At 38.3% G+C, this 15,531-nt stretch overlaps 1 protein-coding gene across 2 annotated transcripts in view; it reads right to left on the reverse strand.

Moving 5' to 3' along the window:
- The window catches only part of ANKFY1 (ankyrin repeat and FYVE domain containing 1), a 77,942-nt gene extending 70,350 nt beyond the window's left edge, over nucleotides 1-7,592 (reverse strand). Inside the window, exon 1 of one of the 2 annotated variants that reach the window (XM_081341623.1) lies at nucleotides 7,525-7,592. In XM_081341623.1, coding sequence (XP_081197749.1) covers nucleotides 7,525-7,534 — 10 coding nt within the window. In that variant the 5' untranslated portion in view covers nucleotides 7,535-7,592. Of the gene's footprint in view, nucleotides 1-7,210; nucleotides 7,410-7,524 lie in introns of those variants that run through there. The other variant, XM_081341624.1, reaches the window with a different exon arrangement.
- Nucleotides 7,593-15,531: the final 7,939 nt, after the last annotated feature.

A 15,531-nucleotide genomic window follows, 5' to 3' on the forward strand; every position in this document is an offset into this window, starting at 1 on the left:
GTATATAAGTTCATTGATGCAATGAAACAATGGCTAAATTGTAGGAACATGCTTCAATGTCCAGAGTACTGGAAATATTAGAAATCTCTTATTCATATTTTATTCATCCTTTTTCCCCTGTTTGCTTATACTTCAAAGTGATTAATTAAAAAAAGAAATTAAACAGAAATTAAATATAAAAATATTTTTAACAGAAGAAAAAAATTTACATGGTTATGTTTTCCCCCATCTCCCTAACAAGCTAAGCACAATTTTAAAAATGCCAGTTTTGGACTGTATGATTAGCATATAAAACTATCTATATTCTTCCATTGCTGCCCTGCTTGCTGTATTTGATCCTGTACAGTGATAATGCAAGATTTGATTTTCACGGGTACAGGTATGTAGGTCTTGGCGTATTCAGGTCTTTTCTTGTGTAAGATTGATAGTGTCTTGGCGATGTTTCGACGAGGTCCCACTCATCTTCAGGCTGGTGTCTTTGGCTTCGTGCTTGTGTGAGCAAAGCGTGATCGGAGTTGCCGTCTCTCTATAAATATTGGTGGGGGGTGATGGCTTTGTTGCTGTAAGCGGGTTGGTTGGCTGTGTAGTTACATGTTGATTGGTTGATGGGGTTATTGTTTGTGGATTAGTCGGCTGTTTTGTAACATCCTGTGTGGCTGAGGTGTTGGCTGTGTGCCCATTAGTCTTTTGTGTTGTAACGACCTGGATAATGGGCTGTGTGATGACATCCTGAGCTCTTGTGTATTGATATCCTGAGTTCTCTGCTGCAACATCCTGGGTGAATGGCTGTGTTGTGACATCCCGAGCTTTAGCATTGTAACCTCCTGAGTTCTGTCCTGAGCAGAAGGCTGTGGTGTAACATCCCGGGCTTTGGTTTGGGTTCGAGTTTGCGGTCTGGACTTGTGTTCATGGCGTGTGTCAGTTTGTGTGGGGGTTGGGGGGGTGCAGCATCTGGAGATGCCGCCATGGTTTGGCTTCTGGATGGTGGTTGCATTTCGTCTATAGGGTGGGTTTGGGTTTGAGTCTGGTGAGGATGATTGGTGATGGAATCCTGTGTTGTTGTGGGTCCGGTGTCGGTTTTCGTGGCTGGGACTCGTTTGTTGACTAGGGCTAGTTTCCAGATGTCTGGTAGGCGGGAGGTATTGTCACGTTTATTCATGTTGTGGGGGTGTTTTTCTATTTTGATGGCTTCCATAATTATTCTCTTGTTGTAGTGTTCAGTTTTGGAGATTAATTTCATTCCTTCAAAGTCAATTTCATGTCCTGTTGCTTTAAGGTGCTGGAAAAGGGAGGAAGTTTTTTCTTCTTTTCTGACTGCATTCTTGTGTTCTGCGATGCGTGCATTTATTCTCCTATTAGTTTGTCCAATGTATGTGGCTGGGCAGATTTTGCATGGTATTTTATAGACTCCTTGGTTTTCAAGCTGGATCTTGTCTTTGGGGTTTCTTAAGATGTTGGTACATAACGTAGCAGACAGGACCCTCACCATAGCAGAAACTAATGTCCTTTCCAAAGGATTCAACTTTGCAGTCGCCCCCAAACGCATCCCCACTGAAAACATCATATGCGAAGCTGAAGCCTCCCTAACCAAAATCAATCAACCAGCAAAATTGTCCACAAACACAATATCAAGACAGCCTTCGGCACCGACCAAAAAATAGCCAACATCTTAAGAAACCCCAAAGACAAGATCCAGCTTGAAATATATAATGTAATAATACACATATATACACACACACATATACATACACATACAACATATACATACACACACACACACACACATATATAATGGCAATTATTAGTTTTATACCGCGCACAGTATTTGTCTTAAATCTTCATTTAGGAATCCAGTACATTTCTAGATGCCCAGAAAGCTGCAATTTACCAAGCCTAGATTTATCTGCCAAAAATGACAGCATTTAATTATTCTACAGCCACACAGACATATTCAATATTCAACAGCTGCTGTTTGGAAAGCACAAGTAGTTCTACACAATGAAATACTATTATCCTTCTAGTGATTAATCAAACATGTGTTTAATTGACTGGCTGAACTCTGAAGCCTTATTTTTCATATAACTTCTTTCAATAACTGCCGGTAGTTTATTTTTTAATGACGCATTCCCGTTAATTGAATTCATAGGAGATGCCTTTTCTAAGATGATGACATGCATATTATTTAAAGATAAGCTGCATATACTTTTACTTCGTAATTGTTTATTTACTGCAATTTTATTTAGATCTGATAAAATAAAAACAAATAATTTAAGAAAATATAACAGAACTTGTTGTAAAACCATGTCCCAGAGAATTAAAGATTTTACAAAACCTCCCCTACAGTAACATTTCTGCTGTGCTATGCTACCAAACTTCAGTACAGGAAACAAAGACACTACAAAGAAATGCAGAAGAGGAAAAGAAGTCTGAACAAGTTGGTCGTCTTCCAGTGAAATTCTAGAATTCTTCCTTTCCTCTAACAATGCTTTCTTACAGAGAAAAACAGAGAACACAGGATTCTGGCAAGAGGAGGAAGTCAAAATCTGCAAAATCATCAACCAATTGACAACTGCTTCTGTACTGTTTTCACATTTGCTTCAGGAAGATGGACCATAAGTATTTTAAATTAGTAATGTTTCCAATATAAAAACATACCTTTATAGAATTGACTAGAATAAAATTTTATCTCCACTTTAAAAGTTAAATAATATATTTATTCTATTCTAAACTATCGTGTGTTTATTTCTGTATGTTCTTTCAACATGGAAGTTACATTTATAACTCTGTAAAGTAAGATGGGCAAAATGAGCAATGAGTCAAAATTTATTGAGAATGGATTAAAGCATGACATCATAACTGATTTTCAAATAGATCAGCATTACAATAATTTTGTAATGGGCAGAATCCATTAAGAATATACATTCTAAAGAGACCAATTACTTTTTAGTATCCCATCTTACTCAGAATTAGGGCAATCAAGAACCAATGTGGGATAATTAATTCAAATTTAGAAACCTTTTCACTTATCTTGCCCAAAATACTTTCTTACAGCTCAAATTAACCAACAGGAGGTGAGCATAAAGGTGCAATTTCTGTATTGTGGTTAAGAAGTATCAAGCAATCACATTAAGCCAAATATTTTATTGGGCTGGGCATACATGTTATGTGAATTTGATAACTATTTTATTAACCTGGATTTAGGTTTAAGCATCTTGGCTGGCTGGCTCCCTCGGTCAAGAAATGGAGCTGAGCACCAAGACATGACAGGGAAATCTAATAATAATAATAATAATAATAATAATAATAATAATAATAATAATAATAATAATAATAATAATAATAATAATAATAATAATAATAATAATAATAATAATAATAATTCTATACTGCCCTGAGTCCTTCGGGAGAAGGGCGGTATATAAATTAAATTAATAAATATAATATAATATAATAATAAATATAATAATATAATATAATATAATATAATATAATATAATATAATATAATATAATATAATAATATAATATAATATAATATAATATAATATAATACAATATAATATAATAATATAATGTAATATAATATAATATTATATAATATAATAATATAATAATATAATATTATTATTATTATTATTATTATTATTATTATTATTATTATTATTATTATTATTATTAATTTAATTTGTATACCGCCCTTCTCCCTAGGGACTCAGGGCGGTGAACAGGGCAATACATAAAAACTAGATACAAAAATTAAAATTATTAAAACATGATTAAACAATGCCCATAAATTAATACAAATTTAAAATTAAAGTCATTTATAAAAATCCCACCCCGTCCCATCAGGCCAGGCCAGCTTGTTCAAAGAGATAAGTTTTAAGATCGCGCCGGAAGGAGCGGAGATCGGGCGCCATCCGGAGCTCAAACGGAAGATGGTTCCATAAATCCGGTGCACCCACAGAGAACGCTCTCCCCCTGGGGGCCACCAGTCGGCATTCTTTGACCGGTGGCACCCTGAGGAGGCCCTCTCTGTGGGAGCGTACTGGGCGGAGGGAAGTTGACGCCGGCTGCAGGTGCTCCCCAAGGTATTCTGGACCCATGCCATGAAGGGCTTTGTAGGTCATTACCAACACCTTGAACCTCACCCGGAAGACAACTGGTAACCAATGCAGCTCGCGGAGTAAAGGTGTGACATGGGAGTATCGGGAGACTCCCAGTACAACTCTCGCGGCTGCATTCTGTACCAGTTGGAGCCTCCGAGTGGTCTTCAAAGGTAGCCCCATGTAGAGAGCGTTGCAGTAATCAAGACGAGAGGTCACGAGCGCATGAGTGACCGTACGCAAGGCATCCCGGTCTAGATAGGGCCGCAACTGGCGCACCAGGCGAACCTGGGCGAAGGCCCCCCTAGTCACAGCTACAATATGGTCTTCTAAGGAGAGTTGTGAATCTAGGAGGACTCCCAAGTTGCGAGCCCTATCTACAGGAGATAATGACTCACCCCCCATAATGAGGGGTGGGATATCCTGAATATCCCGAGATGCCGGTACGCACAGCCACTCAGTCTTGTCAGGGTTGAGTCGAAGCCTGTTCCTCCCCATCCAGACCCGGACCGCCTCCAGGCACCGGGACATCACGTCGAGGGCATCACTGGGGTGGTTTGGGGTCGAAATGAAAAGTTGGGTATCATCAGCATACTGATGATACCCAACTCCAAAACCACGAATGATCTCACCCAGCGGTTTCATGTAGATGTTGAACAGGAGAGGCGAGAGGACCGACCCCTGAGGAACTCCACAAGCGAGAGACCTCGCGGTCGACCTCTGCCCCCCTGCCAACACCGACTGCGAGCGTCCCAGGAGATAGGAGGAGAACCACTGAAGGACCGTGCCTCCCACTCCCAATCCCCTGAGACGCCGCAGCAGGATACCATGGTCGATGGTATCGAAAGCCGCTGAGAGGTCTAATAGGACTAGAACAGAGGAATATCCCCTGTCCCGGGCCCTCCAGAGATCATTCACCAGCGCAACCAATGCCGTCTCCGTGCTGTACCCGGGCCTGAAGCCCGATTGGTACGGGTCTAGATAATATAATATAATATAATATAATATAATATAATATAATACAATACAATACAATACAATATAATATAATATAATATAATATAATATAATATAATATAATATAATATAATAATATAATATAATATAATAAATATAATATAATATAATAAATATAATATAATATAATATAATAAATATAATATAATATAATATAATATATAATAATATAATATAATATAATATAATATAATATAATATAATATAATATAATAACATAACATAACATAATATAATATAATATAATATAATATAATATAATATAATATAATAATATAATATAATATAATATAATATAATATAATATAATATAATATAATATAATATAATATAATATAATATATAACCTTTAGGCCAGGGGTAGGCAACCTTGGCTTTTTTATGACTTGTGGACTTCAACTCCCAGAATTCCTGATCCAGCCATGCTAGATCAGGAATTCTGGGAGCTGAAGTCCACGAGTCATAAAAAAGCCAAGGTTGCCTACCCCTGCTTTAGGCCAACAAACCCTTACTGCTTCTTTCGTAGGTAACTAGATTCACTAGATTCACACCTGGTTATTTTTATTTTAGCTTAAAATGTGGCTTGTAAATTGTGATTTAGGCTTATTCAGCTGAATCTGGCCACTACTTGTTCAACAAATTTTAATTAAAACTGTGACATAGCATAACACAGAAACCATGATATAATGTGATATATGAATTCAGCCTACTGTGAATGCTGTATAACCATTTATTTTATTTTTATTCCATTTATATCCCGCCCTTCTCCGAAGACTCAGGGCGGCTTACAAGCTTAGCAGTAGCCTTCCTTCTATGTATATGCCTGCTTATTAGGGCTTTGCTTATTAGGGCTTTCACACACACCCCAAGCGGCATTATTATTTAAAACCTTGGATCTTGAAATTCCATCATCAGCCTATCCTTTTAGGGATTTCAAAGAGGAAACAATAATCATACAACAAGCATTAGAAAAAGATGAAAGTTTAATAACCTTTGCTGCTTCATAGACTACAGTGGAATCTAAAACATGTATAAATGTGAGATCACTGATATAATGGTTGAGATCAAGGGAAAGGTTTCTGCCTGCAGCTATGGAGAATCCATGTAACTAACAGTAAGGTAAGCCAAACAGTAAGGTCATCATTTTATAAGCAGAAAGTTCATATTTAATCCCCAATAATTTCAGGCAAAACCAGGAAAAACTTGGCTTGTTTGGGACACTGGTGATCCATAGTCCACCACTGAAAATAAGGAATGAGAAATCTATGGGTTCCCAGATATTGTTGGATTAATCTCTGACTACTATTCCCTCCATATAGCTTAGAGAAAGTCCTAGGTTTAGGTAAAATTCCTGGCAGTACCACTTTTAATAATTAGGTAAAAGATAATGGGAAAGAAACCAGAGAAACTAAAGGGCATTTGTGTCAGTCAATTCAAGCAAACCTGAGCTAAACATACTAAGAGTCTGGATCACTGTTAAACAGTTTTCTTAGGTAAGGGCTTCCCTAGCAAAAAAAAAATAGTTCTGCATTCTCTCAATATCAGAGGCAGTTTGGTGCAGTGGTTAAGGTATCACTTTAGAAATTGCAGGACCCTGAGTTCAAGTCCCACCTTAGATACAAAGCCAACTTGATGACCTTGGGCCAGTCACTCATTCTTAGCCCTAAGAAACAGGCAATGCCAAATTACTGGACCTTGCCAAGAAAACCATAGCTAGAAGTCAAAAACCGACTCTAAGGCACCCTCTCTCTGATAGAAATTCTAAAATTCAACACATCACTGCCAGCCAATAATCCCTAATCAATCACGGGAGTTAAATGAAGCAAATTAAGTTCCTTAGTGGGCTGCAAAAAAAATCGACAGATCTTTCAGTACAATTGCAGGCACAGCCCACTTCCAGATATGGCTGGGCAGCAGGGGAGCTAGAATCCAACCTGGCAGCATCACACAGAGAAGCAAGGTGTGTTAAAACATCTTATTTCAGAAAGATACCCTGATTTCTTTACGCCTCCTCTCTCCCAACCCTTCCTCTTCCCCACTACCGTCCCTCTTTAGTCCAGGCTTTTCTAGCCTGGCGGCGTTAGACCACACCTCTCATCTTCCTCCGCCGGGAAAGCCAAAAGATCACTTTAATTACGAGCGATGGGAGTTGTAGTCCGACCAGCCTTAAGTCCAGGGTGGGAAAGGTTACCCGATTCTCTTTCCCAGCCAGGTAACGCCCCCTGGTTCACACAAAAATACAGATGACCCCTGTCGATAAGGCGCGTTCAGCCCTTCCCCTTCTTTTTCGGTCTTTTCTCGCCAGACCCCGAAGGAATCGCTCCACCCCGTAATAGCATCGCCTCAGGGCAAATCCACTCTCCCTCTCAAGTTGCAGCTACTGCCGCTTCCCCCACCTTGCTTACCTTCCGCCATGTTGGCCTCCGCCGTTTCTCGGACAGAGCTCTCGCGATATCTGAGCTTGTGGGCGGAGTGGCGGCGGCGGCGGCGGCGGCGGCCAAGGAATGAAGGCGTCAAAGGATCGAGTGCACAAGCGCAGCCAGAGTCAACTGTCTGCCGATCCGAGAAGGCGTCGTGTATTTAGCGGGCTGCTACTCCTCTTAGGTTTCCTTTTTATTTTTATTTTCTTTTCAATGGCTCTAACGCCGTTTTCTAAATCTTGCAACTGTTAGAAGCCGAAGGCAAAGTATATTTAAGCATACACGGACTTCACCATGCTCAATGAAACGGGATTATTTTTTTCTCAGGACAAAATCATTTTTTTGAGCACGTACTGAATTTTCTTTATCTTTTTTTCCTTAAGCAGAACGAAGACTTAAGAACTTTAGCGAGAGTGCTTCTGAGGATTTTTATTAAGATCAGCATAATTAATATAAGCCTCTGTCTTGGCGTTTGTGGCATTTTTCTTTTTCACCGTTGTATTTTACATTTTTAAGGATTACGAGACAACTGCAACAATCCAACTTCGTTTTCCCTAATGAGTATTTTTGGAAACGAAAGAGCAAAGCATCTCTGAACAAATGCAATTTTTTCCATTTTCTACCGCTAGAATTTTTCTGATGAGTAATATTAAAATATTATTTAATTTATTTTAAAATCTATTGGCTGCCCATTTTACCACAGGGTAACTCTGGGTGGCTTACATATTAAAAAGATAAAACTATACAAAGCCTGTATATGATATAAATAAAATACTATAAAGATCCAAATATTAAAATACCTGTTTTTTGACAGAACGCAAGTTGGAAAAAAAACTATAAAAACCTGCAAAGCCTTTTCAGCCTATGCAGAATATAAAGATTTATACAGTATGCAGTTTACTTTCCCTAGAACAATAGCTTTACAAGTGGTTAAAATCCTATTTCAATTAAGCCAAGAAAATTCTCAGCCAGTCATAGCTATAACTCAGATTCAGGCCATGTTACAAAGTGTAAAGCCATTATATAGTTTAACAGTGAATTGTTAAGATACTACTCCCAACACATCTAGCTATTCTCTTATACAAAGCTAATAAGTGATGGGATAGTTCTACCTCTGGTTGGTTTAGCACATCCTCAATCTAGTCTAGTGCCTTCCAGATAGTGTGGGATTCTTCTGAAACTTACAAGTTCCCTCCCCGCCCAATAGTGAAATTAAAATTAATTGTATGTCACAGAATTCTTACTGGGAAAATGGGGAGGAATTAGAAAAGGTGGACTGTAAATTTAACAAAATAATTGTAAATATCAACTTCAGTAAGATTGGAATATTTTAAGACAATATGGTTTCAATTTTAGATGGGCACTATAAGGCCTTCTAGATGTTGAAATTCCATTGGCATGTCCAACAGTAAAAGATGAAGGGAGCTATAGAAATAAAAGGAGGAAGCATATTATATTTGGGGTAATTGTACTCCTCTTCCAAATGAATATTAAAAGCTCCCTTTATGTTTCATGTGTTCATATACCATATCAAATCATTGAATATTTTTTAAACTTTATTATTAATTTAACAAGTATTAATGCTACTTATTTCCAACTGACTTTGGATATCTTGCAGTTACATTGGCTTAACTCATACAAACTCAGCTGTTACCATATGTCAAACAGTTTATGGCTTTGTGTGATGTGAGATCTCAGCCAATTATAATTCAACAAGCATAGTTAAGGAAATAATTGTTTGGTGCAGGTATAAACAACCCTGAGCTTTTTTTTTTACAGTAATATTTCTGTATCATAGTACTGACATTTTGCAAAAATCACCTTTTTCAGAAGTGTACCTTTGTGTTGCTGGAACAAATTGAGTGCTTTAAGCTATTACTGTTGGGAAAAAATAGAAGAAGGGAATGCTATTTATGCCATCTTGAGTTCTTTAGTGAAACAGGGTATAAATCATCACTGATTTCACCAACCACTTTTCTTATAGCCTTTGAAGGTCAAAAATAATAGTAGTAATAAGTATGGCCTTTCACTGCTCTGAGTTGAATGCAATATGTGAATTAAAACACTTCTCTGGTTTATACATTGAATTACATTATGGACCATGTCATTTATTTAATCATTGTGCAATAAATAAGTTACAATTCCTCATAGAGGGTTCACTTAACATACCAATCAAGTTGTTTTGATACAGTGTTTTGGTGGCCAAGCTCCTGGATCAACACAGTCTGTCTAGCCTGGTATTTTCTCTATTCTAATTGCCAGTAGTTTTTTCACAGCTCTTCTAAATTGAGACCCTTTAAACTGGAGATAACAATGATTCAATTTGTGGGCATGCATAAAACATAAGGGCCCAGCAGAATCAAGCCTATTGGCTGATTTTATCCAAATTCTGTATAGCCAACTATAAGCAGTTTGGAAATTCGCAAGTCTGGACTTCAGGGTGATAGTCCCTATGTGTACTATAAGTCCCAGGAGACCCTGCAGTAAATTGAAAGACTGGGAGAACAGGAAGAAACACTGAGAACTATGACTGGCTGTAAAGCACTGTGAAACAGTATATAAGTCTAAGTCCTATTGCTATCATGATCATTTGTGATATGTCGACTCTTAGTGACCATAGATTTTCTCCATAGCAATCTCCCTAACCTGATCCTTCAGGTTTTCCAGTGGTGCATCTGTGTGTGTATGTGTGTGTTTATATTTAAATACTGTGTATATATTTATATTATCTAAAGCTTCCTCCTTCTGTTATGTATTCAAGATGGACAGTGATTAATTGTTATATGTTACTTATATGTAAGGGTGTAGGTCTATACATATGTTGTATATAGTATGTTTAAATGTGTGTTATGTATGTTTGGCGGGTCGAATCCTGAGTGCCGCGTAGCAGAGTGAGCACCTGTTACTCGTGAGCACCGGCCCCTAGAGTTGGAAATGATTAGCACGCATGTGCGGGGGAACCTTTACTGTACCTTTACTATACAAATATTATATGCATTATTTTTTGGGGGGGTCGTATAACTTTATAGGCCTAATAAAAAAAGCTGAGAGAAATGAGGATCTCCGGACAATGTTTCAAAGTGTGTTGCTAGTAGGGAGCTAGTGGGGAATGTAGATTCCTCAGATAAGGGACTCTTGAACAAATTTGATGTCCCACCATCTTTTGTACAAGCCACAAAGTCAGTGTCGACTCTTACCAACCTCCATTATATAGATTTCCCCCCCCCCAGGATTATCAGTTCCCAACTTGGTCCTTCAGGTCTTCCTGAACAGTACACCCATCACCAATATAACTAAGTCTTGCTGATGGTTGCCTTTTTTTTCTTCCACCTTTCCTAGCATTACAGACTTCTCAAGAGAACGCAAGAGAACTAGATAATAAATAACAAGCCCAGGATCCAATTTGATTCTGGTCATTCATGGCTCTAATGAAAACAGATTGGTTTGTTCTGTGTTATATTTGTTTTCTTAGCTATCTGTGCCAATACTCCCTATCCTGCTTCTTCAAGGTCCAACTTATGTTTCTATGAAGTGTTAGAGAGGAACCCGTTGCCTTCATGATTTTGATCTTTATAGATGTAGACACATCCTGACATCTGAATATCTTGTCCAAAGCCTTCATAGGTAAAGGTTCCCCCGCACATGTGTGCTAGTTGTTTCCGACTCTAGGGGCCGGTGCTCATCTCCGTTTCAAAGCCGAAGAGCCAGCGTTTGTCCGAGGACATCTCCGTGGTCATGTGGCCGGCATGACTAGATGCCAAAGGCGCACGGAACGCTGTTACCTTCCCACCGTGCTTTCGAACTGCTAGGTTGGCAGAAGCTGGGACAAGTAACAGGCGCTCACTCTGTTACACGGCACTCGGGATTTGACCCGCCAAACTGCCGACCTTCTGATCGACAAGCTCAGCGTCCTAACCCAGAGCCACCGTGTCCCTAAAGCCTTCATAGCTACGCTATAAAGTGCTAGTCTGTGCCGTTTCTTGACTGTTTAGCATTTGGTATTGATACACAATTTTAAACAGAAGGTATCTACCACTTTAGTATTATCAGCATTTTAAGACTGCGTACAGTATTGTATCATTTTCATGAATTTGAACTTTATATTCTTTTCAGACAGCTGGTCATTTGCATTCTTTTAGAGTTGTTGAGGCCACTTGGAGGTTTATCTGTGTCTATAGGGTCACCTGAGTAATGCAAATGGAACTGCTGAAAGGACTGTCTGCAAGGAATATAAGTCCTTCCATTCCCTACCATCCTGTCAGAGCTGAAGAAGCTTCTTGGATGAGAAGCGAAACAGCTTCAAAGAAAAAACAAGAAAGTCCAGTTGCCTCTTAAAAAAGCACCTTTGGCACAGCCATGACCTGGATGACTGAGAATCGTTTTAGATATTTTTCTTGCAATATATTTTCTGATTATGAAATCAGCAGAGCTACTGTTTTTCATGTCCTGAGTTGTAAACAGTATGACCCTTTGAGTGAAAGCGTCTAATTTTGGTCTATTTCTGATACTTAAAAAAGTAAAGAGTGTAGTAGACTGTAGCTATGTTATAAACACCAATAGCATTCCCAAAGATTATCAGCTCATCCACAAAAGCGTATTGAATGACATCCAAACTGAAGGGCCCATCATTCAACGCTACATCATCAACCACTTTTTATTGCCTTTGTAGTTTCTTAATAAAATACAGGAGTGGGTTATCATTGCTTTCTGTGCTGTATGATGTGGTGCCTTTACCATTGTCACTAAAATGATAAATCTATCTCCAGCATCTTCCTGTATTACTGCTGCCCAATGTAGGTGCCTAATTTACACTCCTGACATGAGCCGTGGTGGCACGGTGGTTAGAATGCAGTACTGCGGGCTACTTCTGCTGACTGCCAGCAGTTTGGCAGTTCGATTCTCAGCGGCTCAAGGTTGACTCAGCCTTCCATTCTTCCGAGGCCGGTAAAATGAGGACGCAGATTGTTGGGGGCAATATACTGACTTTATAAACCACTCAGAGGGCTGTAAAATGCTGTGAAGCTGTACATAAGTCTAAGTGCTATTGCTATTCTTCACTCATCTTTCCAACAAACACCTTCACCCAAAGTTGAGGCAGCACTGCAGGATGAGTGGATTCTACCATCTATAAGCAGTTTTTAAAAGTCTAGTGGATTACAATAATGTGAGTGCCAAGTTGTAGTCTAAGACGGGTTCCCAACCCCCAGTCCGTGGCCTGGTACCAGTCTGCGGCCTGTTGGGAACTGGGCCATGCAAGTGACAGGCAACCATAGGAAACCACATATGTGCAAGTGGCATGTGCCCATGTGAAACCAATCCCTCCCGTCTGCTGTCATTGCTGCTGTTGCCGATCTGCGGAGCTGGAAAGGTTGGGTACCATTGTTCTAAGGTACTCATTTTTAAAACAAATCATAAAACAAACCCAGAAAATAGTTCATAAATCAGTTTGCTATTAGTTGATCAGCACTGGAAAATCAGATATAATAGAGTTTAAATAGTAAAATGTAGTACTTTAAAACAAGAGCTAGGAATTTATACAGCCTTGCTTAGAACGCAAGAATATGTATTATGTGAGCAGTAAAATCTCCTGAGTTGAATTCAATTTCCTCTTGGTGTAATACAGAAATGGTATGCCATTGCCTTCTGGAATTCTTTTGCTTCCCACTTTTGTCTACATGGGATTTCCTGTTGCTCTTCCCTCCAAGTACTTTGTCAAGTTCAGACAGAGTTAGGAACAAAGCCTAGCAAAAAAACCCAGCTCAACTACAACATAAGCTTTCTCTTAACATGGGATGAATTTAACTTCAATCTGCTTTAAAGTCTTTTGTTTTACAGAAATATGCAATTTAAATTAGGGATGCTTCCCTTCAGGTTTTAATTATGGAAGAAGTGCCTAAGATACAATAAAATTCCCTCATCATATTTTACTCAAGAGCACAAATGGTTGCCAGCTGGTTGGCACCTCTTCTCTGCTTCACCTCACCCCCAGCTCTCCTTAGCAAGTCAAGCAAATCTGGTTCTTGACAAATTGTCTAAACCAAGCTACCATGTCTAGGTACTAATAGATCAGAAACAGCAATAAATTTCTTTTTAATCAGACAGTGAATTTATGAAGTACCATTTCTACTTCACATGCCAACATAGAGTAATCTGGGTTGCATGGGCATGCAGCCAGAAGGATAAAACATTCCATTTTTAAAAGACTCAAGGCAAGAACCTACTACCCCTTTTTCAGTCTTATACTGTATTGTTGCTTCTTTCAATTATATCAATTGTGGTCTCCTGACATTTGTGATGGGTTACTACTACTTTTTTCCCCTTAGGAGAATGTCTTCTCCTTCCACCCCACCTTTTATTTTTATCTGAAGTAATAACCAAACAAGCAAAAATGGCAACTGCTTGTTTTAAAGAAAGTTTGAGTTTAGAGGCTATTTTATTGGCATATATTGCTAGTTTACTTCAGATGAATCCATATTCACTTAAATAAAAAAGGTAAAATTATTAAAAAACCCTTCCACTAAGAATGGTTGCTGTATGAATGTTCCTTCTATCAGAAAAATACATGTATAGAATTAGAAATTACCCCATACAAAAAATGCATGATTTATTCCTTGTGTACTTAATAGAAAAGGTGGGATTAAACAAGTGTATGTGTCATAAAATAATTATGATATAGAATCACTTGGGATTTTTTAATGTATTTCTTTATGTTATATTACTCAGCCTAGTGCTTCTATATCCAGGCAAATTCTGCTTTATTCCTCATGTGAATTCCAACCGAGCTATTTGCTTCTAGTTCTTGCTCTGAAGTGGTACGCAGTAAGAGTTGCTGCAGAAGCTGCTAACAGATGAATGTACTTAAATTCTAATAAGCAGGCCAGACAAGACCAGGAAGAGCAGTATAAAACAGTGTAGGAGTGGTTGTGCTTCTAATAAAGAGAGTTCATACTTTTTTTTTGACAATTTACAAATGCTGTCCCAATCTTTTATCAGGATATCTACTCATTTTCAACTGCTTAAAAGACTACAATTGACTTCTACTTCAGTTGGCCAGGGATGGGTACCTAAACCATATACTGTATTCCAGCAGCCCTCAACCTGCCTGATAATGAAGAATGCTAGGAATAATAATACCCTAGCAACATCTGGATAGTTTCCCCATGGTGGCTGGTGTAATTGGTTTTTTTCCTAAATGGACGTTAATGTATTATATCATCTGCAGCAAAATACAAGGAATATATTATATGGATATATCCTCTCATACAACAATCTCTAATCTTCCTGTCGCCTGCTAATTTGCTTTGGAGAGTCACCTAGAACTCTTGAGCAAATTTTAAGGAAATGAAAAATCTGCATGGAAATTTAAACTTTTCCATTTTTGATTAATTAGTAGGAGGGAATCTATCAAAGAGCATTCTGCTTTATCCTCCTCAAATATGATGCTTCATCATCTAATGGAGTTGCTAAGGCTATACTATAAAGTATACATTGGGTTCACAGAACTCTCATTAGCAAGTCTTTGACCCAGTCAACAGTCCAACTATAGTGGATGGAATACATAGGATTTGTCAATGCTCATTTGACAAGGATTTGCAATCTAAATCTGTTAAGGCTCTCTGAAAATGTGTTCTCATTTTTTAAAGTGCAGACAGCCAACTTGACACAAAACTATTGGAAAAATTTATATTTTGGAAGAACTCACTACAGAAGGTGACAGAATTCCAAAATCAAGTTACATGAAAATATACATTGCAATTTCTCTTTATACATTAAGTGAGAAAACCTGTATGGGACCAGAATGCAAAAAAAGAGGAAAAAGACGATGTGAGATAGGGGAGAGTATATGTTAGCAAAACCAGAACTCACTTGAAGTCTATAGCTCTGCATGCTTTTATCTATCCAACTTCAAATCAGGCAAGAAATAAAAAAGTGGTTCAACCTATATTGGGCTAACTTACATAGCTGACCACTTTCAAAGCAAATGCTCTCAGC

This window comes from Vipera berus (genome assembly GCF_964194415.1).
Source record: "Vipera berus genome assembly, chromosome: 1".
In the NCBI taxonomy this organism is placed as follows: Eukaryota; Metazoa; Chordata; class Lepidosauria; order Squamata; family Viperidae; genus Vipera; species Vipera berus.